Source organism: Hypanus sabinus, chromosome 2 (genome assembly GCF_030144855.1).
Source record: "Hypanus sabinus isolate sHypSab1 chromosome 2, sHypSab1.hap1, whole genome shotgun sequence".
Classification (NCBI taxonomy): domain Eukaryota; kingdom Metazoa; phylum Chordata; class Chondrichthyes; order Myliobatiformes; family Dasyatidae; genus Hypanus; species Hypanus sabinus.
Genome location: NC_082707.1, coordinates 98,218,543 through 98,244,008, shown reverse-complemented (window position 1 = coordinate 98,244,008; position 25,466 = coordinate 98,218,543). Strand labels below are relative to the sequence as shown.

The 25,466-nt window shown below is 42.8% G+C and overlaps 2 protein-coding genes across 5 annotated transcripts in view; one reads left to right on the top strand and one right to left on the bottom strand.

Annotated features, from left to right (window-relative positions):
• The window catches only part of ing5a (inhibitor of growth family, member 5a), a 62,928-nt gene extending 42,801 nt beyond the window's left edge, over window positions 1–20,127 (bottom strand). The window contains exons 1-2 of the mRNA XM_059951085.1: window positions 19,765–20,127; window positions 16,102–16,873 (exon numbers count right to left, since the gene is read on the bottom strand). Of these exons, the coding sequence (XP_059807068.1) occupies window positions 16,102–16,153 (52 nt within the window). The 5' untranslated portion in view covers window positions 16,154–16,873; window positions 19,765–20,127. The remainder of the gene's footprint in view (window positions 1–16,101; window positions 16,874–19,764) is intronic.
• Window positions 20,128–20,431: 304 nt separating this feature from the next.
• The window catches only part of dtymk (deoxythymidylate kinase (thymidylate kinase)), a 50,265-nt gene continuing 45,230 nt past the window's right edge, over window positions 20,432–25,466 (top strand). For 2 of the 4 annotated variants that reach the window (XM_059951067.1, XM_059951076.1), the window contains exon 1: window positions 20,440–20,665. In XM_059951067.1, the coding sequence (XP_059807050.1) occupies window positions 20,446–20,665 (220 nt within the window). In that variant the 5' untranslated portion in view covers window positions 20,440–20,445. Of the gene's footprint in view, window positions 20,666–25,466 lie in introns of all 4 variants that reach the window. The other 2 variants (XM_059951063.1, XM_059951070.1) reach the window with 2 other exon arrangements.

Here is a 25,466-nt window from a genome sequence, read left to right as displayed (position 1 = left end):
TGTTGGTGCTCCACTCAAGTCTGTCATCCACTTGCCCCCCAAGTATTTGTAGGTCCTCACCACATCCACGTCCTCACCATCAATGATAACAGGGAGCAATGCAGGCTTAGTATTCCTAAAGTCCATCACCATCTCCTTTGTCTTATTGATGTTGAGCTGCAGATTATTCAGCTTGTACCATTCAACAAAGTACTCCACCAGGGCTCTGTATTCATCCTCCTGTCCTCCCTTTATACACACAATTATTGCAGAGGAATCAGAGAATTTCCTATCAAGAGATGGAATTTGAAGCATGTTGCAAAGGAGGCATGATCGATACAAGGAGAGAGTTTCAGATCTGAGGTTCGGGATAGTTCAAGGAATAACAGCGAGCATCTACAAGAGGTCAGAAGAGAACTTTCAGGTTACAGAAACTTAGAGAGATCAGGAACAGCAGGATAGCTGCAGGGCACGAGCTGATGTTCAACTCCATTTCACCAAATAAAGCTTCCATTGGATGTGGCTTCTATTGGGAACCCACCCACATGTACTTGTACAGCCACCATCATCCCTCCCAACATAGAGCAGTTCTTTCTACTCAGATTAACCGTATGAAAACTATTTCAAACCTGGAGAGTCTCCACAAGGAAATAAGATGTTCCTACAGAATGGCTACAAGGTGAAAAAAATCGAACAGGCCCTTAAAAAGGCCAAAGAAAAAACCAGGAAACCTAACAACAGTGAGGAACCCATCGCTACTGCCTGTCTTTTCTATTCGGGTATTTCCACGGTTTCTGGGAGGATCATCAGGATCCTGAAGAAATATCGGATTAATACCATCCACAAACCCATAAGGAAGCTATAATCACAGCTTATGTGGGTCAAAGATGACCTGGGTGTCAGGATTCCCTGTGAATGCAGAGCAGTGTATATTGGCCAGACGGGACACATGGTGGAAACCTTCATCAAAGAGCACAGGAGATGTATCCATTTGGGTTACCCCAAGAAATCAATAGTAGCAGAACACTGCTTTTGCAATGTCTGTAGCATTGACTTCTATGGCACAAAACTACTGTACACACCAATGGGTTTTGGGACCATCTGGTGAAGGAAGCCATTGAAATAAAACTGGAGGAAAAGAATTTTAGCAGACAAAGGTCTAGCTCTAAGTAAGAAATGGAATTCAATTGTAAACAAGGTGGGACAGTGGAAACCTGATTGGATAAGGACTAACCAATCAGAAAGGATGGATGATGAGTATATAAATACCACCGCACTAAACATGCCCAGGCATTATCCCTGATGAAGATGGCAGAGTTTGTCATCGAAACATCAGTTAAAATCAATACCTGTTACCTGGCTGAAAACCCAAGAAGATTTTTTTGTCATATACACTGGGAAAGCACTAGGTCCTTTTTCAAAGCTTCCATTGTTCACCGTTTAAAGCAACGAAGGAGATTGAAACATTGAGGCGAATGTGGAAGGTGAGCACCGGCTACCTAGCTTTTGATCGCTGGTGGAATTGCTCTGCTACTGAGAGAGAAAGGCCTGTTGCTGGGCCCAGAAAATGTTACCCATGTTTTCTGCATTTTGGATATGGACTTGGACTTTAGACTTTTTTTGCAGTCTTTCCCAGATTTTGTGTATGTAGGAGGAGTACTTGGCAGTTAATGTGCCAGGCCTCTTTTTGTTCATCTTTATGCGGGGAGGAGAGATTTGGGAGTTGATGACTGAGCTGCCGTTCTTTTCTTTCTCGGTTTTGTGGCTATCTGGAGAAGAAGAATTTCAGAGTTGTAACACAGTCTCAATCTGTGTTTATACTTCATATGCACTCCACCTACAGTATGCATTGCATTTCATATGCTTTTATTTCTTTTTATCTCATGTTTACCTAGCTTGGGAAAACATGGTAGCATAATGGTTAGCGTAATGCTGTTAAAACACCAGCAACTCAGGTTCAATTCTGCTGCTGTCTGTAAGAAGTTTGTATGTTCTCCCTGTGATAGTGTGGGTTTCCTCCAGGTGCTCTAGATTCCTCTCACATTCCAATAATGTACCGGTTAACAGATTAATTAGTCTCATGGGTATAACTGGGTGGCGTGGACTTATTAGGCCAGAAGGGCCTTTTACCATGCTGTACCTCTAAAACCAAAAATAAAATTTTTCGTAAATACACCTCCACTATTTGCCTTATTTACTCCTGTAGAGAAAACCACATTCTAATTGCCTTAAAACCAGTTACTTTGGGTAGATGGATCTTGTGAACCGTGGTTGGCAGCTCATCTCGAAGAAGAAAAAAATCTGATCTCAAACCTCTGCTGCCTTGCAACTATACCCACTCTTGGGGAAGGCTTCTGGAGCAAACCCTGAGGGAAAGATCCGGAGCTGGAGTCCCAAAGGAGTCCTACATTGTGTTCAATGCTGACTGGTAATTCCTGCCATGCTGCTGGTACCAAACTGTATCTGACCCTGCTGTTCCTTTGTGTTCATCAGATGCATAGAGAGGGGGAGCTTGCTACGTGGGCAATGGCTTGCTCTCCATATCATACTGCCCAGGCTTGTATATCTAGACCACACAACATAATATCCATGGTCAACTCTGACTGACGGAGGCCTCAGATCGGAATTGTTCTGGATAAATAGGTTTTTCCTTCTTTCTTATTGGATCCATTTTCTCTCAGATTAATCCATCAACTCTTTTGAAGGAGTCACACATTTGTTCTCTATTTGCACTGTATTCTATCTTGTGTGTTTATTATGGTAACCAGACATATGAGTGAGGGCATGATAAAGGTGAAGGGAATAAATTAACATCTTCGTGTTCTGCGCAGTTTGTAGCTTGGGACTGGTGGATGTTGTATCTTTTGCTGATCGTTCAATAATACTGAATTACACTTGAGTACGCTTGAGTTTCATCGCTTCAAGATTGTATGTTTGCTAATCACTAATAAAAGATTGAATACATATCCTCAACTTTTGGAGCAATCATTCACTCCTTGAAGATGTCTTAGTTGCTATGGAGACTTGTACCCAAGATGGAGCTGACTAATTTTACAATTTCCTGTAGCTTTCAGTCCACCACCACCCCCCATACCAGACAGTGAGGCAGCCTGAGAGAATGCTCTATAGAAGTTTTCAAGTGTTTTAGGTGAGAAACCAAATCTCTTCACACTCCTAATGAAATATAGCTGCTGTCTTTCCTTCTTTATAGCTGCATTGATATGTTGGGACAAGAGATCTTGACACCCAGGAACCTGAAATTGCTCACTTCCCTCATCTTGTCCTTCCTGAAGTCCAAAATCAGCTCTTTCGTCGCAATGACATTGAGTGCAAAGTTGTTGCTATACCACTCAACTAGCTGGTATTTCTCACTCTGGTATGCCCTCTCATTTCTATTTTTGTTTCTATGCACTTTGGAAAGGCTGATCACTGGCTGTACTTCTGCTTGAGTATAGGCAGAGACTGAAGACTGCAGCACCAGTAGTGAGGACCAAGAAGGTATGGAAAAGGGAAGCACAGGAGCACTTACAGGACTGCTTTGAATTGGTGGACTGGACTATATTCAGGCAGTCATCTTCAAGTCTCGATGAGTATACCGCAGTTGTTATCAACTTCTTTAAAACCTGTATGGATGAGTGTGGGCCTACAAAAACTTGTTGTGCATTTCCTATGTTACTATACGGTCAGCCCTCCTTATCTGTGGGGGGTTGGTTCCGGGACCCCTCACGGATACCAAAAAATGCAGATGTTCATATCCCTTATATAAAATGGCGTAGTATTTGTATATAACCTACGCACATCCTCCCATATACTTTAAATCATTTCTAGATTACTTATAATACCTAATACTATGTAAATAGTTGTTATACTGTATTGTTTAGGGAATAATGACAAGATAAGAAAGTCTGTACATGTTCAGTACAGATGCAACCATTGTAGCTCTTCTGGGAACACTGATGCTGCCTTGGCATTAATCAATCCCAATTCTCCCGTGATCTTTAAGTTCTTTGAATTTTCAAATGGTTACAGGAGGGAAAAAAATCAACCCTTCCCCCGCCTCCCCTTAACCCCTCCCCCTAACATATCCCTGTAGAAAGAAAAAAAAGAGAAAAAAAAAGAAAGAAAGAATGCCTGGATATTGGAAGATCCCCACATACTCCATGGAGTTCATAATAGCTTTAGTATATATATTTTTTTCTTTCCCCAAATAACCAATAATTTTATCTTCGGAGCACCTATATATTTAATTCTAAATTTTGTAAATAAGGGCACCAAATTTTCAGAAATATTTCATATTTATCTCTTAAATTATAAGTAATTTTTTCAAGTGGAATGCAGCTAAAAGCTATATCTATTTTCATTTTCTTAATGTATGTTAAAATTCTTTTTCTTTTCACCGGTCCATTAAGCCCATTAACATTAAAACTTTAAAAATTCAGTAAATTAGTCATTATTTTTAACAGGGTTACTCCAGTCTATAGTAATACCTAACTTTTCGACTTCCGTAGTACCTTGGGGAATCTTTTTAAAATTCTCCGTGTTGCTATGTGTCTCCCCCCCAATTGTCCAGACAAGGAAAGAAAGATTAAGAAAAATAGATTATAAAGAAAAAAATAACAAAATACCCCACTACTAATGTTGTGAATTTAAAAAAACCACAACATTACCCCCCCTCCGTTGTATGGGTCATGGCAATTGCCATGATTACACACGTGAATCCCGTAGCAATCGATCTGAAGTTCCTCCAGCTCCCCCGTAACATAAAAAAGTATATATGAGAAAAAATAATATCACTACTCTCAATTAATATTTGTCAAATTTTTACCTTTCTCCCCCTGTATCATATAACTAAGAACATATTTAAATATTCTTCTGTCCTTAAACATCCATCAACTCCATTCACTGTCCCTGTCTTCATCTTTAATCCATTTCACTTTTAAATCTTTGGCTGTGAATATTTGGGAGTTCTTGTGCATTCTTCCGCATCTCGATAATCAATAAAAGATCTTCTTTTTCTGTCATCCAAAAAAATTATCAGGGTTGCCGGGTGGCGCAATATAAATTTATAACCCTTTTTCCATAAAACTTTTTTTGCTGGGTTAAATTCCTTCTTTCTCTTCAAAAGGTCATAACTTATATCAGGATAGAAAAGAACTGCTTTCCCTTCTATCATCAATGGCCCGTTTCCCTTTCTGGCACATTGGGCAGCCGCCTTCAGGATCTTTTCTTTATCTTGATATCTTAAGCATTTTATCAAGATTGATCATGGGTTTTGATCAACTTGAGGTCTTGATCTTAAGGCTCTGTGAGCCCTTTCAATTTCAATTAACTGGGTTCTTTCTTCCATTTCCAAAATTTCCGGAATCCATTTTTGAAAAAAATTTATTGGATCCTCTCCCTCTATACCTTCTTTAAGTCCAACAATCTTAATATTATTTCGTCTGCTAAAATTTTCAAGTACATCCACTTTTTCCAACAACCGTTTTCTTTCTGATGTCCAGGCAGAAATATTATCTTCCGTTTTATTCACTCTATCAATGGTGTCTCCCGTCGTTTCTTACAATTTTTTAATTTTCTTGTCCATTTTGTCCTGTCTTTTCATCATTTTATCAAACATAATCTTCATATTTTTAATATTTTATTACTTTTAATGCTTTTAATTCATGCATTATTTGCACCAAAGATTTTTTTATGTCTCCAATATCACCTCCAACCTCTTCCTGTTGCTCTTCTTTGTCTCTTCATCTTCATTTGATTTGTCCAGAGAATCTGATTCCACCTCATATTCACTTTCACTTTCAGTTCCGATCATAGCTGGGATTTGTAGTTTGGGTTGCTCGTGTTTGCGCATGTCCCTTCCTTCATGCATGCACAATCCCTGTTGCTCTTTTTCTTTGGAAACGGTTGATGTTGCCTCAGTTTCCTGTTCTGTATCGCCAGAGGTAAAATGCACTTGAGCCCGAGGCTCTTTCATGGCGGCTGGCCTTGATTCTTTTCCAGCTTGTGTTGTCTTCAAAGTAGTAGTTTTCTTCTGCTTCTGTTTAGGAGACATATCTTAAGACAATCCTGAGTAGTTTATAAGTAATTTTTAAAAAGTATTTACTAACTTTTCTTCACTTAAACATTATTTTACCGTTTTTTTTTACGGGAGAGCTGGATTTCCACGTCTCAATCCTACGTCATCACGTGACGTCCCCCAATCTTTAAGTTCTTGAGGCTGTAGTGCTTTACATAGCTAACCAGCCATCCCTTATTAGCCTTAAACTTCTTCCTCTTGCTCACAACACAAGCAGCGAACGAACGAGTCATGAGGCGAACAATGCTCTGCTTCTGGGTTTTCCCAAACCGCGGATGGTTGAATCTACGCATGCAGAACCCGCAGATAAGGAGGGCCGACTGTATTGTTTCTTTTCCTTTTGTTCTATCATGATGTACATGGAATGATCAGAAAGTACAGCGTGCAGACAAATGCTTCTTACTGTATCTTGGTGCATGTGATAATAATAAACTAATTACTAATAAGATCACACCTCACCTAAGGAGAAAAGCTATGGACAGTACAATCTTTCTTGTTCAGTATATCCTTCAGGTTTGGTTTCATTCTAATGATCCTGTTTTGAACTTTGTCTTGTACTTTTGTTTCATCCGTAATAGACACTGGATGTGTTCGCAATAATTCAGAGTAGTTATTATTCTTGTTGCCACAACACAGGAAAGGGGGTGGGGGGTTACCAAAAGATTTGAGGACAATAATAGGGTTGGTTAAATTGAATAATAGGGTAGGATTAGCTAGGCTAGCTTTACTTGGAGTGGAAAAAACAAATGAATTAGTTGATGTATAGGAAATTATCATACTTTTATTCCTTTATAATGGCTGCCTTGATGCAATAGTCTGGCTTCTGTTTACCAATGAGTCTGATGACGCAATGGGAATTGTATATTCCTGTACCTTGATAACAAGTTAAAGCTGAAGTGACCATTCAGGAACAAGAAACTTCAAAAATGATGCAGACAAACTAGAAAGTCTGAAGTTGCTGAAAATACAAAGCACTGCATGCAAAATGGTGGAGGAGCTGAGCACATCAGGCAACATCTTTGGAAATAAATGAACAATCAACGTTTCAGGCCAAGACATTTTTAGGACTGGAAAGGAAGGGAGGATAAAAAGGTGGGATGAGGGAAAGGGGGATAGCTAGGTGGTGATAGGTGAAGCCAGGTGGGTAGTGATAGGTGGGTGAGAAGTAAGAGGCTAGAGCAGAGAATAGAAGAGGGGAAGGGGATGGAATTTTTTTAACAAAAGAAGAAATTGATAATCATACCATCAGGTTGGAGGCTACCCAGATAGAATATAAGGAGTTGTTCCTTCACCCTGTTTGGCCACCAGGATGCTGCATGACCTGCTGAGTTCCTCCAGCATTTTGTGTGTGTTTACTATGGATTTCCAGCATCTGCAGAATTTCTTGTGTTTAAAATTTACTCCTGAATGGCTGTAAGGCAAACAAGTGATTCAACCAAAAGGGAAACCCCTAATCATTCTACCCTTTTGCCATTTATTTCATATTTAAGCTCCATAAGATCTTGTGTTTCATGATGTACAGATTCTTACTACCCATGTAAATCACTTGCAGGTGCTTCTTTGAAGAAGGAGGACATCTCTGATGTTCTGGAAAAGAAAGCCACACCTGGGAGCAGATGCGGTGGAGTGAAGAAAAGAAATACAACCCTTGCTTCACATAAGGGCATAGGTGCCTTCAGCTCCCTGAAGGCCTCTAAAAAATAAGCACAAAAATCGTGAAAAAAGTGAAGAAACCAAGCATCTCTGGATCCAATGACTCCTAATTACCAAGCCCTGCAAGAATGGAAGAATGGCAATGGGAATAGCTGAAGTGACATAGTCTGTAGTCATGGATCACTTCATGGTCATCTTAAATTTGGAATGAAACTACGAGTGATGTGGCAAGTGGGATCATAACTATTTAGACCTTTCAAGAACACACTCTGGTGCCTCAATCATGGATGCTCACCTAATGTAACATAATGCACTCAAAGTATCGTTGAAATATAATTCATATCCTTTGCACTCTAGAATCTGTCAACCCTGTCTGAAATCCCAAATAATGACAGACTTGAATATATTGTTGCATCAGTGACATTGGTAGTTACAAGCTACCACCAGAATTAGCTTCATCACCTCAGTGTTGCCACCCTGTAAGTCCATTTCCCAACCAGCACTGAAATCTCTGGGAGGAGATCTTTTTTTGGGGATTTTTGAGTCTGGGCTTCATCAAGGTCTGAGATTATTTTTCAGTTTTTGCCATCAAGTGTGGAAATGTATACAGTGCTAATTGTTGCCAACACTGCTGCCTGGACAGCTTACAATCATTGAAGGAATAATGAATTCCAAATTGTATTATGACATTTTAGAGGAGAATGTCAGGGTAGCAGTCCATCAGCTTAATAGATTTGGATGATGCAACAAGACAATGATCTGAAACATGAGTAAATAAACAAGTTTAAAAAGAAGAAAATTTGTGTTTTGGAATGGCCAAGTTGGACTCCAGACCTTAACCAAATCGAGATGTTATGGCATGACCTGAAGAGGGCTGTTCATGCAAAGTATCCCAGAAATATTGAATTAATTGAAAGAGTTTTGTTTGCAGGAATGGTCTGGGAGGGATATACCTAGAAAATACAGGCCAATCAGCTGAGTGTCAGTGAAGGCAAGGGATACTTACCTAGGGCACAAATTACAAGCTGTTAAAAAGCACACCGCTTAGATGTGTTAAAGGCACATTGTGCTTGATTAATATAATTGAATGTTGTGGAGTTAATGGAGAGGAATGATGTTCTGCATATGGATTTACATAAGGTATCACCACAATAGAGGTATTAGCAAATTACAACCCTAGGGGCCAAGGTGCATTGAATATTAAATTGGTTAAAAGAGAAAAATTATGTTTGTCATGAACAATTATTTTTCAGTTGAGAGGAAGTATACAATTTTGTTTCCAAAGTATTTCATTGTTATTTGGAATGCACTTACTCTAAGGATGGTGACAGCACGTTCATTGGCAATATTTGAACAAGAATTAGATCAGTAATTAAAGAATCATAGGACATAATTATGGATGAGTATTAACTACCTATTTCTCCAAAAAGAACCATACAGGCCTCTTGGGCCAAACCCTCTCATTCCAAGAAACATCGTTCTTTGTCTTGTGTTGTCATCCTTGGGGAGATTCATAATTAATAGTTTTCACATTTAAGTAGACTCTTTTTCTTCATCCTTCTTTCTCTGCCTCAGCATTTAAACACAGCTGTGCCTTAAACTTTTTGTAGGAGTTTGAGACTCTGGGCCCAAACTCACTAGTTTAGAAGGGTCTTATTGAAAGCTTCCAAATGTTCAAAGACCTAGATAGAGTGGATGTGGAAAGGATGCTTCTAATAGTGAGAGTGTAGGACCAGAGGGCACTGCCTCAGAATAGAACAGAGATGAGGAGGTGTTTAGCCAGAGGGTGGTGAATTTATGGAATTCATTGCCATTTTTGGCTGTGGAGGCCAAGTCAATGGGTATGTTTAAAGTGGAGGTTGATAGGTTCTAGATTAGTAAGATTGTCAAAGATTACATTGAATAAGTGGGAGAATGGGGTTGAGAGGGAAAATAAATCAGCAAGATCAAATGACAGAGCAGACTTATTGGACTGAATGACCTAATGCTGCTCTTATGTCTTATGGTCTCAGAGATGTGTTTGGAATTATGAAATTGAATGCTAACTCTGGCTTTTGCTCCACAGGTGAGAATCTCAGAGTAATCTGTGTTCTTTTTCTAAGAGTGAAACTTGCACATTGGCATGCTATTTTATACTGTTTATGTACTCTCAGGTTGGCAGACTAACTGGATGATGCTTACAGAAGCTTAGAGTTTAACTATGTCCAGCTTTGGGATGATAGGTGTGTGGCTTATAGGCATTACAGCTAGTTCATATGAACTTTGAGTGGCAGGATGTAATTTCTGAGGCTTTCTTCACAACTTTCTTTTCAGAATCACATTTAATATCACTGTCTCTGGAATGAGTCTGCAGCTTATTAAGCTGTTTTCTGTTGTGAGTAAACATCGAAATTCTGACTAGGGGAATGACTTTCCAGAAAGCATCATGTGGTTGTGTCTAGCCTTTCTCCCTAAATTAACTCTGTGACATCATTATAGTCAGACAGAAAACACGCATGCATGTTAATATTTTGTACAGGTTACACACTCAGTAACTGGGTCATACTCAAGCGATAGTGCAGCCAAGTAGCAATTGTGCTGCTGCTCACAGCTCCAGATACCCAGGTTCAAGCCTGCATGCTCAGTTTCCACCCACATCCCTGGAGGAATTGACTTGCTGGTTGGCAATAAGACTAAGGAGATGTTTATCTTCCTCAATGTCAATAAGACTAAGGAGATGTTTATCTTCCTCAATGTCAATAAGACAAAGGAGATGTTTATCGCCTTCAGGAGAACCCGCATCACTCACACCCTTCCTTACATCGGCAAGCAGTGGAAACTATGAGCAGTTACAGACTCCTGGGAATGCCCATCCTGCACACTTCTTGAACACATCCTACATGGTCAGGAAAGCTCACCAATGCCTCTACTGTCTGAGGAGCCTGATGAGAGATGGACTTTGCACGTCTAAACTCATGTCATTCTACAGATGCACAGTAGAGAGCATCCTGACAAGCTGCATCACCGAATGATATGGAAATTAAACTGTGATGGACAAGAAGGTGCTACATTGGGAAGTCAGCCTTGTACCAGCCTATCCACCATCAAGGACATATATACAGAAAGGTGCTTGTAAAGGGCCAGTAACATCAGGACAGATCCCACCCACTCTGCTCATGAATGGTTTGTCCCATTCCCATCAGGGAGGCTATATAGCATCCATGCCAGGATCACCAGACTCAAAAACAGTTGCTTTTCCCAACCAGTAAGACTGATCAACACTTCCACCCACGAATCCACCACTCCACACATCCAACCAGCAGTACTTTATAATTTTCTGTCAGTCACCTTATGTACAGACACTCCTGTGCCTAGCATCACTTTATGGACTATGTACAGTATATAAGCTATCTTATGAATTTATATTTATTGTGTTCTTTATCATGTTGTGTTTTTTTGTGCTGCATCAGGTCCAGGGTAACAATTATTTCATCTCCTTTACACAATAAACAATCTTGAATTTTGAAATTGGACACTGTAAATTGGTCCTGGTGCTCGGTGAGACTGGTAACTGCTTTGCCAAGCACCATTGTGGCCATGTGGAACTCCCTGTCCCTGAATTTTAATTCTCCTAATCCCCACACCAGCATGTCTGTCCACAGCTTCCTCTACTGCCAAGCTGAGTCTAGAGACAGAGGAAGAGCACCTCATATTCCTCCCTCCACTTGGTTGCATGAACTCTGCTTTCTCTAACTTCTAATAACCACTCTCCTCAGTCCCCTTTTATTTCCCTAATCTCACCAGCCCCATCACAGCATCTTTTTCTCCTCAGTATCTTCCAATTACCCACATATTCCTCCAACCAGTTTCCCACCCCACCTACTTCCTTTTATTCTATGCTACACTATCCTATCAGAGTCCATCTTCTTCTATCCTTTGTCACCTCTGCCTATCACCTCCCTGCTTCTTACATCATTTCCACTCTTACACCTCCCTCACCTGGATCCATCTATCACCTGCCAGCTCTTGCTCTGTACTGACTGCCTACCCCTCATTCTTTCCAGTCCTGATGAAAGGTCTTGATCTGAAACATCGACTGTCCATTTCCCTTCACAGGTGCTGCCTGACTTGTTGAATTGCTCCAGCTTTTTCTGTGTTACTCTAGATTCCATCATTTGCAGTCTTTGTGTTTCTGTATAAGTTTGTTGGTAGGTGAGGACTTGTTCATTTTAGTCCTGACAACTGTTGCTCCCCTTTTCTGTGTAGATTTGTGCATTGCATTTCTACAGGCATGGTCCATTTTGGATTTCAAGAGATGAAATAGAATTTGTTCAGGTGACTGCCACCTTGCAGAAGCAAGATACAGGATGGAAGAGTTCCATATGCAGCAACACCAACATTTGCCTTTAAAGAAGCAAGTGTTTTGCTTCTATGATTGCAGGAGATCGGTCATGAAGGGAGAGCAGGAGGCTTTAAATGAGTTGGCTAATTGTTATTTAATTGATTAACCAGCTAATTAATAGCAAATATTTAAAAAAGTGTTAAGCAGAGCGGCCATTGTGACAGTAAGCCAATGTGAGAATTGGGAGCTAAGGCTTTGGTAAGGAACAGGTGAAATTTTGTTTTCCTGTGCTTCCTTAGCACTTAACCATGTCTAGCCAGGATGCTAGTTAGGATAGTGGAATGCTCCTGCTGCAAGACGTGGAAAATCAAGGAACCTTGTGGTCTCACTGATGACTACATCTGGGTAAAATCCACCCCGATGCAGCTCATGGTAAACCAAGTCAAGGAAATGGAACTTGATTTGAGGTACGTATTCAAGATCATCAGAAGGTTGAGAACATCATAGACAAGACATTTACTGAGGTGGTCACACCCAACGTGCAATCTTCAGAAAAATAGATGACCACTAGAAACAGTAATGGAGTCAGCTGACAGTTTAGGGCTCCCCTTCATTGATACTGTAAGTATATCTGTTTTGATTCTACTAGGGGTATGATCCTTTAGAGGCTTGTAGCTGTGGTCATATCTCTGGCACTGTTATTGGCTCTGAAGGAAAGGATGCAGTTAGACAGAGCATAGTGATAGTTGGGGGATTGACAGGAGATTCTGTGGTGGCAGAAGAGACACCAGGATGGTGTGCTTTCTTCTGGATACCAGGCTCAAGGATGTCTCTGAGCAGTTACACAACATTCCCAAGAGGGAGGTGAACAGCCAGAGATTGCTGTGCACATTAGTACAAATGATATAAGGATGAGGTAATGCAGAATGAGTTTATGGAGATCGGTATGATGTTAAGAAGCAAAGCCTTGAGGGTTGTGATATCTGCATTTTGCCAGTGTTACATAATAGCAAAGTCAGAAGTAGAAGCCACCCTCTTCTCAAGTCCATCACCCTTAATGGGGCTTACACCACTGGCTGCAGCTCATCGGGGCTGGATTATAGATCCTCAATAGTCAATGGAAACTTGTGGAGCAGGTGTGAGGAGAAAATGTTTACAGTTTGTAGTAATTAGGGTAGTATTATTAGGAGATTTTAATTTCACCAGTATTGCAGGATAATAGGGACTATGATATGGTGAAATCTTTGAAATGTGTCCAGGAAAGTTACAGAACACATTTCAAATATATAGAGGGTCCTCTCAGAGGGTGTAATACTGGACCTTCTCTTCGGGAATGAGACAAGGAAAGTAACTGAAGTAGCAGACAGGAAGCATTTTGGCCGTATGCCCATAATTCTATTAATTTTAAGGTGAGATAACTTGTGCATATGTTAAGGTTCCAAACTGAGGCAGGGCTAATTCAGAATCAGGTGACGTGTCATGATTGTTTTATAGCAGCAGTACAGTGCAAGACACACAAAATGCTGGAGGAACTCAGCAAGCCAGGCAGCATCTATGGAAAAGAGAACAGTTGACGTTTCGGGCCGAAACCCCACAGCAGGACTGAAGGAGAAAAGCTGAGGAGTAAATTTAAAAGGTGGGGGGAGCGGAGAGAGAAACGCCGGGTGATAGATGAAACTTGGAGGGGGAGGGATGAAGCAAAGAGCTGGGAAGTTGGTGAAAGGGACAGAAGGCCATGGAATAAAGAAAAAAGTGGGAGGTGGGGGTGGGAGGAGCACCAGAGGGAGGTGATGGGCAGGCAAGGAGATAACATGAGAAAGGGAAAGGGAATGGGAAATGGTGAAGGGGGTGTGGTGGGGGGCATTACTGGAAATTTGAGAAATTGATGTTCATGCCATTAGGTTGGAGGCTACCCAACAAAATATAAGTTGTTATTTCTTCCAACCTAATATGGCCTCATCACGACAGAGGAGGAGATCAGGGATGGACATATCGGAATGGGAATAGGAAGTGGGATTAAAATGGGTGGCCACCAGGAGCTCCTGCTTGTTCTGGTGGATAGAGTGCAGATGCTCAGCGAAGCTATCTCCCAATCTATGTCAGGTCTCGCCGATATACAAGAGGCCACACCGGGAGCACTGAACACAGTATATGACCCCAATAGACTCACAGGTGAAGTATCGCCTCACTTGGAAGGACTGTTTAAGGCCCTGAATGGTAGTGAGGGAGGAGGTGTAGGGGCAGATGTAGCACTTGTTATGCTTGCAAGAATAAGTACCAGGAGGGAGATCAGCAGGGAAGGACAAATGGGCAAGGGAGCAATCTCTGTGGAAAGCAAAAGGTGGGGGGGGGGGCGATGTGCTTCGTGGTGGGATCCTGTTGGAGGTGACAGAAGTTCCAGAGAGGTATGTGCTGGACACAGAAGCTGGTGGGGTGGTAGGTGAGAACAAGAGGAACCCTATCTTTGGTAGGGTGGTGGGAGGATGGGGTAAGAGCAGACATGCGTGAAATGGAAGAGATGCGGTTGAGGGCAGCATTGATGGTGGAGGAAGGGAAGCCCTTTTCTTTGAAAAAGGAGAACATCTTCATTCTAGAATGAAAGCCTCATCCTGACAGTAAATGTGGTGAAGAGGGAGGAATTGAGGGAAGGGCATGGTGTTTTTACAAGTAGCAGAGTGGGATGAGGTATAGTCTAGGTAGCTGTGAGAGTCCGTTGGTTTATAATAGACATTGGTGGATATGCTGTCTCCAGAGATAGAGACAGAGAGATCAAGAAAGGAAAGGGTGGTGTCAGAAATGGACCAGGTAAATCTGAGGGCATGGTAGGAGTTGGAGGCAAAGTAGATGAAGTTGACGAGTTCAGCATGGATGCAGGAAGCAGCACTAATGCAGTTGTCGATGTAGCGCAGGAAAAGTGCAGGGCAATCACCAGTGTAGGCTTGGAACATAGACTGTTCCATGTAGCTGACAAAGACTGGCATTGCTGGAACCCATGCGAGTGAGTATGGTTACCCCTTTTGTTTGAAGGAAGTGGAAGGAGCCAAAGGAGAAATTATTTGGAGTGAGGACAAGTTCCGCTAGGTGGAGGAGAGTGGTGGTAGAGGGGAATTGGTTGGGTCTGATGTCCAGAAAAAAACAAAGAGCTTTGAGGCCTTCCTGATGGGGGATAGAGGTGTATAGGGACTGGACATCCACAGTAAAAATAAGATGATGGGGGCAAGATAACTTGGAATCCTTGAAAAGATCATCAGTGTGTGGTGTCACGGATGTAGGTAGGAAGGGACTGTCCTAGAGGAGGATAAAACAGAGTCAAGGTATGCAGATATGAGTTCAGTGGGACAGGAACAAGCTGAAACAATGGGTCTACCTGGATAAGTAGGTTTGTGGATCTTGGGTAGGAGATTGAAACGGGACGTGTGGAGTGTGGGAACTTTGAGGTTGATGTCGGTGGATGAGAGATGCCCAGAGTCAATATGGTTGGTGATTTTGTGGGAGACAATGGCCTGGTGTTTCTTAGTGGGATTCTGTTCAAGGGATAAGTCAGGGGAGGAGTCTGAGAGTTGACGCTGGGCCTTAGCAAGGCAGAGGTCGTTCTGCCAGACTATTACAGCACCCCCCTTAATTGTGGGTTTGGTGATGAGGTTAGGATTACTGTGGAGGGAGTGGAGAGTATTATGTTCAGAAGGTTGGAATTAGAGAGAAGAGTGTAAGTTACAATGAAAATAGTGCAAAGAGGAAGAGCAATGTTAGCAGTCATGATTTCATGGACTTCATAAATCTAATAGCAGAGGAGAAGAAGCTGTTGCTAAAGCATTCAGTGTGAGTCTTTAGGATTGATGGCAGGAATGAGAAGAGGGGATGTCCTGGATAGTGAGGGTCCTTGACGATGGATGCCACCTTTTTGAGGCACTGACTTTTGAAGATCACCTTGATGGAGGGGAAAGTTGTGCCTATGATGGAGCTGGCTGAGTATGCAGCCACTTTTAATGCTGTGCATTGGATCCTCTGTAACAAAATGGAAGGCTCACCATGGTACCTCTGTAGAAATTTGCTGGAGTCTTTGGTGACTTACCAAATCTACTGAAACTCCTAAAGAAGCATTGATCCTGATGGGCCTTCTTCATGATTGCTTCAATGTGTTGGACCGAAGATAGATCCTATGAGATGTTGGCACGCAGGAACTTGAGGCTGCTCACCCTTCCCACTTCAGTTGTGTTCTCCTAATTTCCTCTTCCTGAAGTCCACAATCAAATCCTTGGTCTTGCTGATGTTGAGTACAAGATTGTTGCCACACCACCCGACCAACCTCTCTTGCTCCTGTAAGCCTCTTCATTGCCATCTGGGTTCTGCAAACGATAGTGGTGTCATTGGTGAATTTGCAGATAGTGTCTGAGCTGTGCCTATCCACACAGTCATGAGTGTAGGGAAAGAAGAGCAGTGGGCTAAGCATGCATTCTTGAGGTGTGGATGTGTTGTTTATCAACAAAGTGGAGATGTTATTATCAATTCACAGTGACTGATCTCCCAATGAGCAAGTTAAGGACTCAGTTGCAGAGGGAGGTACAGAGGTCCAGGTTTTTGAAGCTTGTTGATTAATACTGTGGATGGTGGTGTAAGCAATAAACAGCAGCCTGATATAGGTATTGCTGTTGTTCAGGTAATCCAAGGCCGAGTGGAGAGCTAGTGAGACCGCATCTCAGATGTGGCGACAGGCAAATTGCAGCAGGTCCAGGTCGTTGGTCAGGCAGAAGTTGATTTTGGCCATGACTAATCTCTCGAAGCACTTCCTCACAGTAGATGTCGGAGGAGTTAGACAGTATACAGCAGAGGTTGATTGGATGAGCCTGTTTAAAGGGAAAAAATGAATAGTAAATAGGAGGCTTTTAAGAGTGCGATATTCAGAGTCCAGAAGCAGTCTGGGTGAGGATAAACCTGTCAGATTTAGGGAGCCTAGACCGATGAGAGATATTGACATCAGGTCAAGAAAAAGAAAAAATATTCTGGGATTGAGAGGTCAGGGATGAGCAAATCTCTTGGTGGCTATAAAACCTAAGAATACACTTAAGTGGGAAATCAGAAGGGCAACGAGAGGGTGTGAGATTGATCTGGCAGATAAGGTTAAGGAAAATTCCTAAAGGTTCCATAACTATGCTGAGAAGGGTCCCCTTTGACATCAGCAGGGCTTAAGTCTCATGCTGCAGGAGATGGATAGGATTTTTAACAAATGTTTCTCCTTGTGTTTATTTGGTGGTTACATGCTTAACCACAGCTGCTCAAGAGGTGAGGGAAACAAGTTTGGGAGAATATTTATAGTACCTTGTGGTAATTGCAGCATTAAGGTGGATAACTCCTCAAAGCCTGACTGAGGGTATTCTTGGACTTCTGTGGGAAGTTCAAGAAGGAATTTCTGAGGCCCTTGTGGAGATATGTGCTTCATCGTTAGCCATTGGTAAAGCTGAAGACTAGAATGTGGCTAAGATTGTTCCATTGTTTAAGAAGGGTAGCAAGGACAAGCCTGACATCAGTGGCAGGGAAGTTACTACAGGAAAATCTAGTGGGATAGGAGCTTCAAGCATTTGGATAGGTATAGTCTGATATGGAGAACCAGCATGACTTTTGTGTGTGGAAAGTCATATATGACAAATCTTTTGGAGTTTTTTGTTGAAGATGTAACCAAATGGGTAGATGAGGGTAGGGTAGTGAAAGTTAATTTATTTAGACTTTAACAAGGCCTTTGACGAGGTCCCATGTGGTAGGCTGGTCTGGACGGTTAGCCCTGTTGAATCTGGCAGAGCTAATTAAGTGGATTCAAAACTGGCCAGGAAGTAGGAAGCCAAGGGTGTTGGTGGGTGTTGATTAGTGGTATGCTGCAGAGTTCCTTGTTAGTCATTATTATATAAATAATTTGGATGCAAATGCACAAGGCTTGATCAGTAAGCTTGTACTTGACATGAAATTGTGACCTGTTATTAATAAAGAAGGTTATTGCAGATTACAAGAGGATCTAGATCTGTTTAACAAGTGGGTTGAGGAGTGGCAAGTGTGAGGTATGCATTTTGGAAAACCAATCTATTGTAGGGCTTTGGTAGGTAGTGCAATGGAACAGAGGGAGCTAGGAGTCTGTTAAAAGTGGCATCACACTGGGCAGGGTGCTGAGAAGGGTGTTTAGCATGCTGACCTTGTTGGAACGTTATGTTCCAGTTGTTTAAGTAGTTGATGAGGCTGCTCCCCCTATTACACAAAAACAACACGGTTAAATTGGCAAGAGTGCAGAGAAGCTTTACCAGGGAGAGGTTGGCCCAGTGAGGCCTCTGTTCCTTGGAGCATAGGAAAGTGCAGCATCACGTAGAGGTTTCTAAAAATTGGGGGGCATAGAGAAGGTAGGTGGTAAACCTTTTTCCCAGGGTAGGGGGAGTACAAAACTCAGGGGTATAGATTTTGGGTAAGAGTGGACATATTTAAAGGAGAGCTTAATGACAAATTTTCCCACTCAGAGGGTGGCAAGTATTTAGAATGAGCTGGCAGATGTCATTTAAGAAGCCCCTGGATGGGTATATTGAGGCAGTAGGCTTTTAACGATTAGTTGTGGGTTTTTTGTGTAAAAGCTCTGCCATTTCTGTAGTCTTTCAATTCTTCATTATCAGTGATATTTCCTCCTGATGCACCATCAGTAACTCTCGGAGACGTGAGGCGAGATATAGGCTTTTATTGGCTGGAAGAAAGAACAAGCAGCAAATGACCACCACACTACATCCTGGAGACTGAGGCCGGGGCTGTGTCTCCAATTGCCTTTATACCGGGGTCTGTGGGAGGAGCCACAGGAGCAGTCAGCGGGGGGGGGGGGGGCATGTCCAGACAGGTGTATGTAGTTCACCACACCTCCATATGAGCCACACATTAATATTAAGGCGGAAGGTATGTGGCCATGTGAGCCAATTGCTATCTTCAGTCCTTGGCAGCGCCCGGGATGGATGGCTTCTTTTTCTTCTTGATTTACGGTGGTTGGCACCCAGCTTAATGGTGCATTACCGCCACTTTCTGCTCCAGGGTGTGGATCAGACAATAGACTTGCATTCTAAATCCTTTCACCCATTTTCTCTCTCTCTCTCTCTCTCACACACACACACACCCCCTTCCCCCCCCCATCTACACTTTATCCTTCCTTCTTTGGCCATCCTAGTACCCTATTCCTGCTTATCCATCATATCCTATTTTTTAAAAACCCTGTATCCCTTAAGAAAGCTAAAAAAAAACCTGTGCTCTCACGCAAGCCCAGTAACCCTTTTAATATGAATTCCTGCACCCCCAATTCCCTTAGATTAATTCTCATTATCTCTCTCTCTATACCATATTTACTTCAACTCAGAATTACATGTTCTACTGACTCCTCTTCCTGACAGTCCTCATGCAATCCTGTCTGATGTATCCCTACCATTTTCAATGTTTTGTTTAGTGCACAGTGCCCCAGCCTAAACCTACTCCACAGTTTCCTCTCTCCATATCCACTGCCTACCCTAGTATCTGTAACACTCTTTTGTATTTGATATAAATGCCTCCCTTTTCCCTCTCTGTCCCCTTTCTTGCCACATTTGGATGATTTTTTTCCCCCAGATTACACACTTAGCCCCTGCTTTACTGATACTAATGCTTATTTCTATATTTTCTTTCTGTAATGCCCTCTTTGCCAACTCATCCATCCTCTCATTCCCCTTCACCCCTACATGAGAAATTTTACCTGATCTCCCCGATTTGAAACTCTTGTGACTGAAGGACTTCATGAAGTACATCTTGCCGGCTGTTTGAGTGAAAAGACCTTAAAGTTGCTAGAACTGAGGACTAATATTGCTAAAGAATGTGGAGTGTTTGATCTAAGGATAATTCCTTCTGTATTTTATCTGGTTGTAGCTCCATGGAAGATTGTATGGCCTGAAATAGACTGGTATTTGTTAGAGGTAAAAAGGAAAGAAAAATATAAAACTAATTTGCTAAGTGCTTGATGCACCATCAATAACTCTCTCTGAGACGTAAAGGCGAGATGTCGGCTTTCACTGACTGGAAGAAGGAACCAGCAGTGAGTGACCACCATACTACATCCTGGAGACTGAGAGGCCGGGCTCAGGCCTCGATCGCCTTTATACCGGGGTCAGTGGGAGGAGCCACAGGAGCAGTCAGCAGGGGGCGTGTCCAGACAGGTATATGTAGTTCACCACAGTATATTTAAATGTCATGTGATGAAAAAGTATAGTAATTATACTCAGATTTATACGGATGGTGCTAAGAAGAGTGACAGGGTTTGGAGTGGCAATACCAGGAAAAGAAATTGGCAGAACATCTAACAAGTTAGGGGTGTACACAGCGGAGATGTCGGCAGTGATGGGCGGACAAAGCCCACATTCGTCCTCAGTTTCACGGGCGAATGGCTGGAACCGATGGTAGCTGGTGGATGTGCGCGTGCGCAGAGAGGCAGCCGCGGGCCGGGCCGGGCCGGGCTGGGCCGAGAGCGCGAATGGCGGCGAAGCGCGGCGCTCTGATCGTGTTGGAGGGGGTGGACCGGGTGGGCAAGAGCACCCAGTGCAAGCGGTTGTACGAGGCCTTGCGGCAGCGTGGACGGGCTGTTGAACTGATTTGCTTCCCAAGTAAGTGATCCAGCATCTCCACCCCACACCCACTAACTGCTTCATCACACCGCCTGAAGAGACCAGGCTCCCTGGCCGCTCATGGCTGGCATTAGGGCACTAAAGCGAGCACTTTTCAAACACAGGGCAGTTCAAACAAGATATAAAATCAATCATAACACTTCAGACAATATTGAGAGATTAAAAGCACACGCAAAAATAAATAACGGTTACAGAGCGGGAGATGAAAAGTTGCCGCATAGAGTGATTAAGGCGGCTTATGGAATGCTTGCTTTTATTAGTCGAGGCATTGAGTTCAGAAGTCGGGAGGTTATGTTACAACAGTATTAAACACTAGTTTGGCCACATCTGGAGTATTGCATACAGTTCTGGTTCCCCCACTATAGGACGGATGTTGAGGCTTTGGAGAGGCTGCAGAAGAGGTTTGGCAGGATTAGGGGCAGGTTGCCTGGTTTAGGGGCAGGTACTATTACGAGAGGCTGGACAAACTTGTTTTCTCTGGAGTGGTGGATGCCGAGGGGAGATCTGATAGAGGTTTATTAGATTATGAGAGGCATAGATAGAGTAGGCAGGGAGTATCCTTTCCTCAGGGTAGTGATGTCTAGTACCCGAGGGCATGCATTGGCATGAGGGGATACATTCAAAGGGGATGTGAGGGGTAAGTTTTTCCACTCGGAGTGGTGCATATCTGGAACGTGCTGCCTGGTGTGGTGGTAGAGGCAAGTACATTGGAGGCTTTTAAGAGACATTGAGATAGGCACATGGATATGAGGACGATGGACAGTGTGTAGGTAGGAGGGATGTTTTCAGCTTTTTTTGATCTTTTTTAGCTGGTTCTGCACAACATCGTAGATTGAATAGCCTGTTCCTGAGCCATACTGTTCTGTGTTCTAAATATAAACTCTGCAATTCTTTTTCATTCTTTACATTCGTAGTCAATTCTTTCAGTGTGGTTCTATTACATTCCAACATATTAATAACACTGCTGCCGTTCATGAGGCCCCAAAAACTCCACTTCTCTGCCAAAAAGAATGATTAAAAGTCGGTGCTCACTTAGAGTTCTTGTCGTTACAATCCACAAACCAAGCCAGACTCCTTGGTGTTGTGATGGACTCTGACTAAATTTTAATTGCCACATTAAAACAATTACAAAGTTAACCTACTACCATCTAAAAAATATAGGGCTCATGCCTCAGCAAGATCTAGACAAACTCATCCATATTTTTATTTTTAGTAGGCTTGACTACTGTAATGGCATTTTTAGAGGTCTCTAAAAAAATCCTTCAGCTTCAGCTCATTCAGAACACCGCTGCTAGAATCCTGATGAAGTCTCACCCTCTCCCAGGTTACTCTCTTGCTCTTGATGTATGTATAGAATGCCTTAGGATTTGCCTTAATCCTACTTGCCAAGAACTGTTCATGGCCCCTCCTGGTTTTCCTAATTCCCTTCTTCAGTTCTTTTCTGGCTTCTTTACACTCCTCATGTACTCCATTTGATCCTAATTTCTGAAGTTTTACATACTTTTACTTTTTCTTCTTCACTAAATTTATCATCTCACTGGACCTCCAAGGTTCCCTTATCTTTCCATGCCTGTCCATTGTTTTAACAGGAACAGACCTTTTCTGTCCCCAGTGCAACTGATCTTTAACACCCTCCACATGCCTGACGTGGACTTGCTAGAGAAAAGGTGTTCCCAATTTACCATTCTTGGGCCCTGCCTTATACCTTTTGTAATTTAAGACAAGAACCCAATTTAAGACTCTGCCGCGAAGACCATACCTATCCTTATATCTGGCTAGTGCTAGGATCTTTATGTCCTCATTGTCCAGGGGAATGGTATCGGAGGATTGGAGGGAGGCAAATGTTGTCCCCTTGTTCAAACAAGGTAGTAGGGATAGTCCAGGTAATTACAGACCAGTGAGCCTTACATCTGTGGTGGGAAAGCTGTTGGAAAAGATAGGATCTATGGGCATTTAGAGAATCATGGTGTGATCAGGGACAGTCAGCATGGCTTTGTGAAGGGCAGATCGTGCCTAACAAGCCTGATAGAGTTCTTTGAGGAGGTGACCAGGCATATAGATGAGGGTAGTGCAGCCGATGTGATCTACATGGATTTTAGTAAGGCATTTGACGAGGTTCCACATGGTAGGCTTATTCAGAAAGTCAGAAGGCATGGGTTCCAGGGAAGTTTGACCAGGTGGATTCAGAATTGGCTTGCCTGCAGAAGGCAGAGGGTCATGTTGGAGGGAGTACATTCAGGTTGGAGGGTTGTAACTAGTGGTGTCCTACAAGGATCTGTTCTGGGACCTCTACTTACTGTGATTTTTATTAACGACCTGGATGGTGGGGTAGAAGAGTGGGTTGGCAAGTTTGCAGATGACACAAAGGTTGGTGGTGTTGTAGATAGTGTAGAGGATTGTCGAAGTTTTCAGAGAGACATTGATAGGATGCAGAAGTGGCAGATGGAGTTCAACCCGGAGAAGTGTGAGGTGGTACACTTTGGAAGGACAAACTCCAAGGCAGAGTACAAAGTAAATGGCAGGATACTTGGCAGTGTGGAGGAGTAGAGAGATCTGGGGGTACATGCCCACAGATCCCTGAAAGTTGCTTCACAGGTAGATAGGGTAGTTAAGAAAGCTTATGGAGTGTTAGCTCTCATAAGTTGAGGGATAGAGTTTAAGAGATGCGATGTAATGATGGAGCTCTATAAAACTCTAGTTAGTACTTGGAGTATTGTGTCCAGTTTTGGTCGCCTCAGTATAGGAAGGATGTGGAAGCATTGGAAAGGGTACAGAGGAGATTTACCAGGATGCTGCCTGGTTTAGAGAGTATGGATTATGATCAGAGATTAAGGGAGCTAGGGCTTTACTCTCTGGCGAGAAGGAGGATGAGAGGAGACATGATAGAGATGTACAAGATATTAAGAGGAATAGACAGAGTGGACAGCCAGTGCCTCTTCCCCAGGGCACCACTGCTCAGTACAAGAGGACATGGCTTTAAGGTAAGGGGAGGGAAGTTCAAGGGGGATATTAGAGGAAGGTATTTCACTCAGAGAGTGGTTGGTGCATGGAATGCACTGCCTGAGTCAGTGGTGGAGGCAGATACACTAGTGAAATTTAAGAGACTACTACACAGATATATGGAGGAATTTAAGGTGGGGGGGGGGGGTTATATGGGAGGTAGGGTTTGAGGGTCGGCACAACATTGTGGGCCGAGGAGCCTGTAATGTGCTGCACTATTTTATATTCTATATCTAGCTATCCTGAAAGATGAGGAGGTGTAGTCACTATTCCCTAAGAATTCACCCACTGAAAGGTGAGTCACCTGGTCAGGCTCATTACCCAACATCAGGTCCAGTACAGTCCCTTCTCTCGTTGGGCCATCTACATATTGATTTAAGAAACCCTTCTGGATACACTTAACAAATTCTGCCCCGTCTAAACCCCTTGCACTAAGAAGGTCCCAGTTTATATTAGGGGAGTTGAAATTTCCCATGACAACAACCCTATTATTTTTACTTTTACTTAATCTGATTACATATCTGTTCCTCCGTTTCCTGGTGGCTATTAACCGGGGAGGGGGTATCTGTAGTACAATCCCATCGATGTGAGTGCACACTTCCTATTCCTGAGTTCTATCCAAATGAACTCATTGCCAGACTCCTCAAATATGTCTCGCCAGAGTGCATCTGTGATATTGTCCCTGATTAGTAGTGCAACTCTCCCCCCCCCCACCCTTAACCTCTTTCGCTATCTTTTTTAAACTTTGAAAACCTGATGTATTAATCACCCATTGCTGCCCCTGTGTGAACCAAGTCTCCGTAATGGCCATAATAGCATAGTTCCATGTATTGTTTGATGCTCTTAAGTTCATCACCTTTACTCATAGTATTCCTAGCATTAAAATATACACATTTCAAACCATCTGACCTATCATACCTGTTATTTCAATTTAGCCTTTTTGTACTTCCACTGACATCTACCTTCTTGTCTGATCTTTCACTTATTAATCTGTGTTCTGGTTCCCAGATCCCTGCAGAACTAGTTTAAACCTTCCTGGCATTAGCAAACTTCCTGGCCAGGATATTGGTTCCCCTGCAGTTCGGGTGCAACCCGTCCCTCTTGTACATGTTACCCCTTCTGCAGAAAAGATCCAATGATCCAAGAACTTGAAACCCTATCCCCTGCACCATCTCCTCAGCCACTCATTCGTCCATGCTATCACCCCATTCCTACTTGCACTAGCTGGTGGCACCAGGAGTAATCCAGAGATCACTACATTAGAGGTCCTTCTTTTCAGGCTCTTTCATGACTATATACTCACTGCATAGACCTCTTCCCCTTTTTTGCCTATGTCATTAGTGCCAATATGCACCACAACCCTGGCTGTTCAACCTCCCCTTGAGAATATCCTGCAGCCGCTCCAGTACATCCAGAACCCTAGCACCCAGGAGGCAACACACCATCCTGGTGTCTCTTGCAGCCACAGAATCGCCTGTCTGTCGATTCCCCTATCACTGCTGCTTTGCCTGACCCTGGCTGCTGCTGTGCCACCCCCACCCCCAGTGGTATCCAAAGAGGTTTACTTGTTGCCCATAAGGGAGCCTGCGCTGGCTCTTTAATCCCCTTATTTCTGGGGTTCACCCATCTTCTCTCTGAAGCCTGTACTCTGGGCGTGACCATCTCTTCAAATGTTTCTTCTATAATGTTTTCAGCCTCCCAGATGATTCTTGAAAGTATGTTTTAAAATTATGCACAATGTTTTGATAATACAAAAAATTTATTGGCTAATCATGAGCCA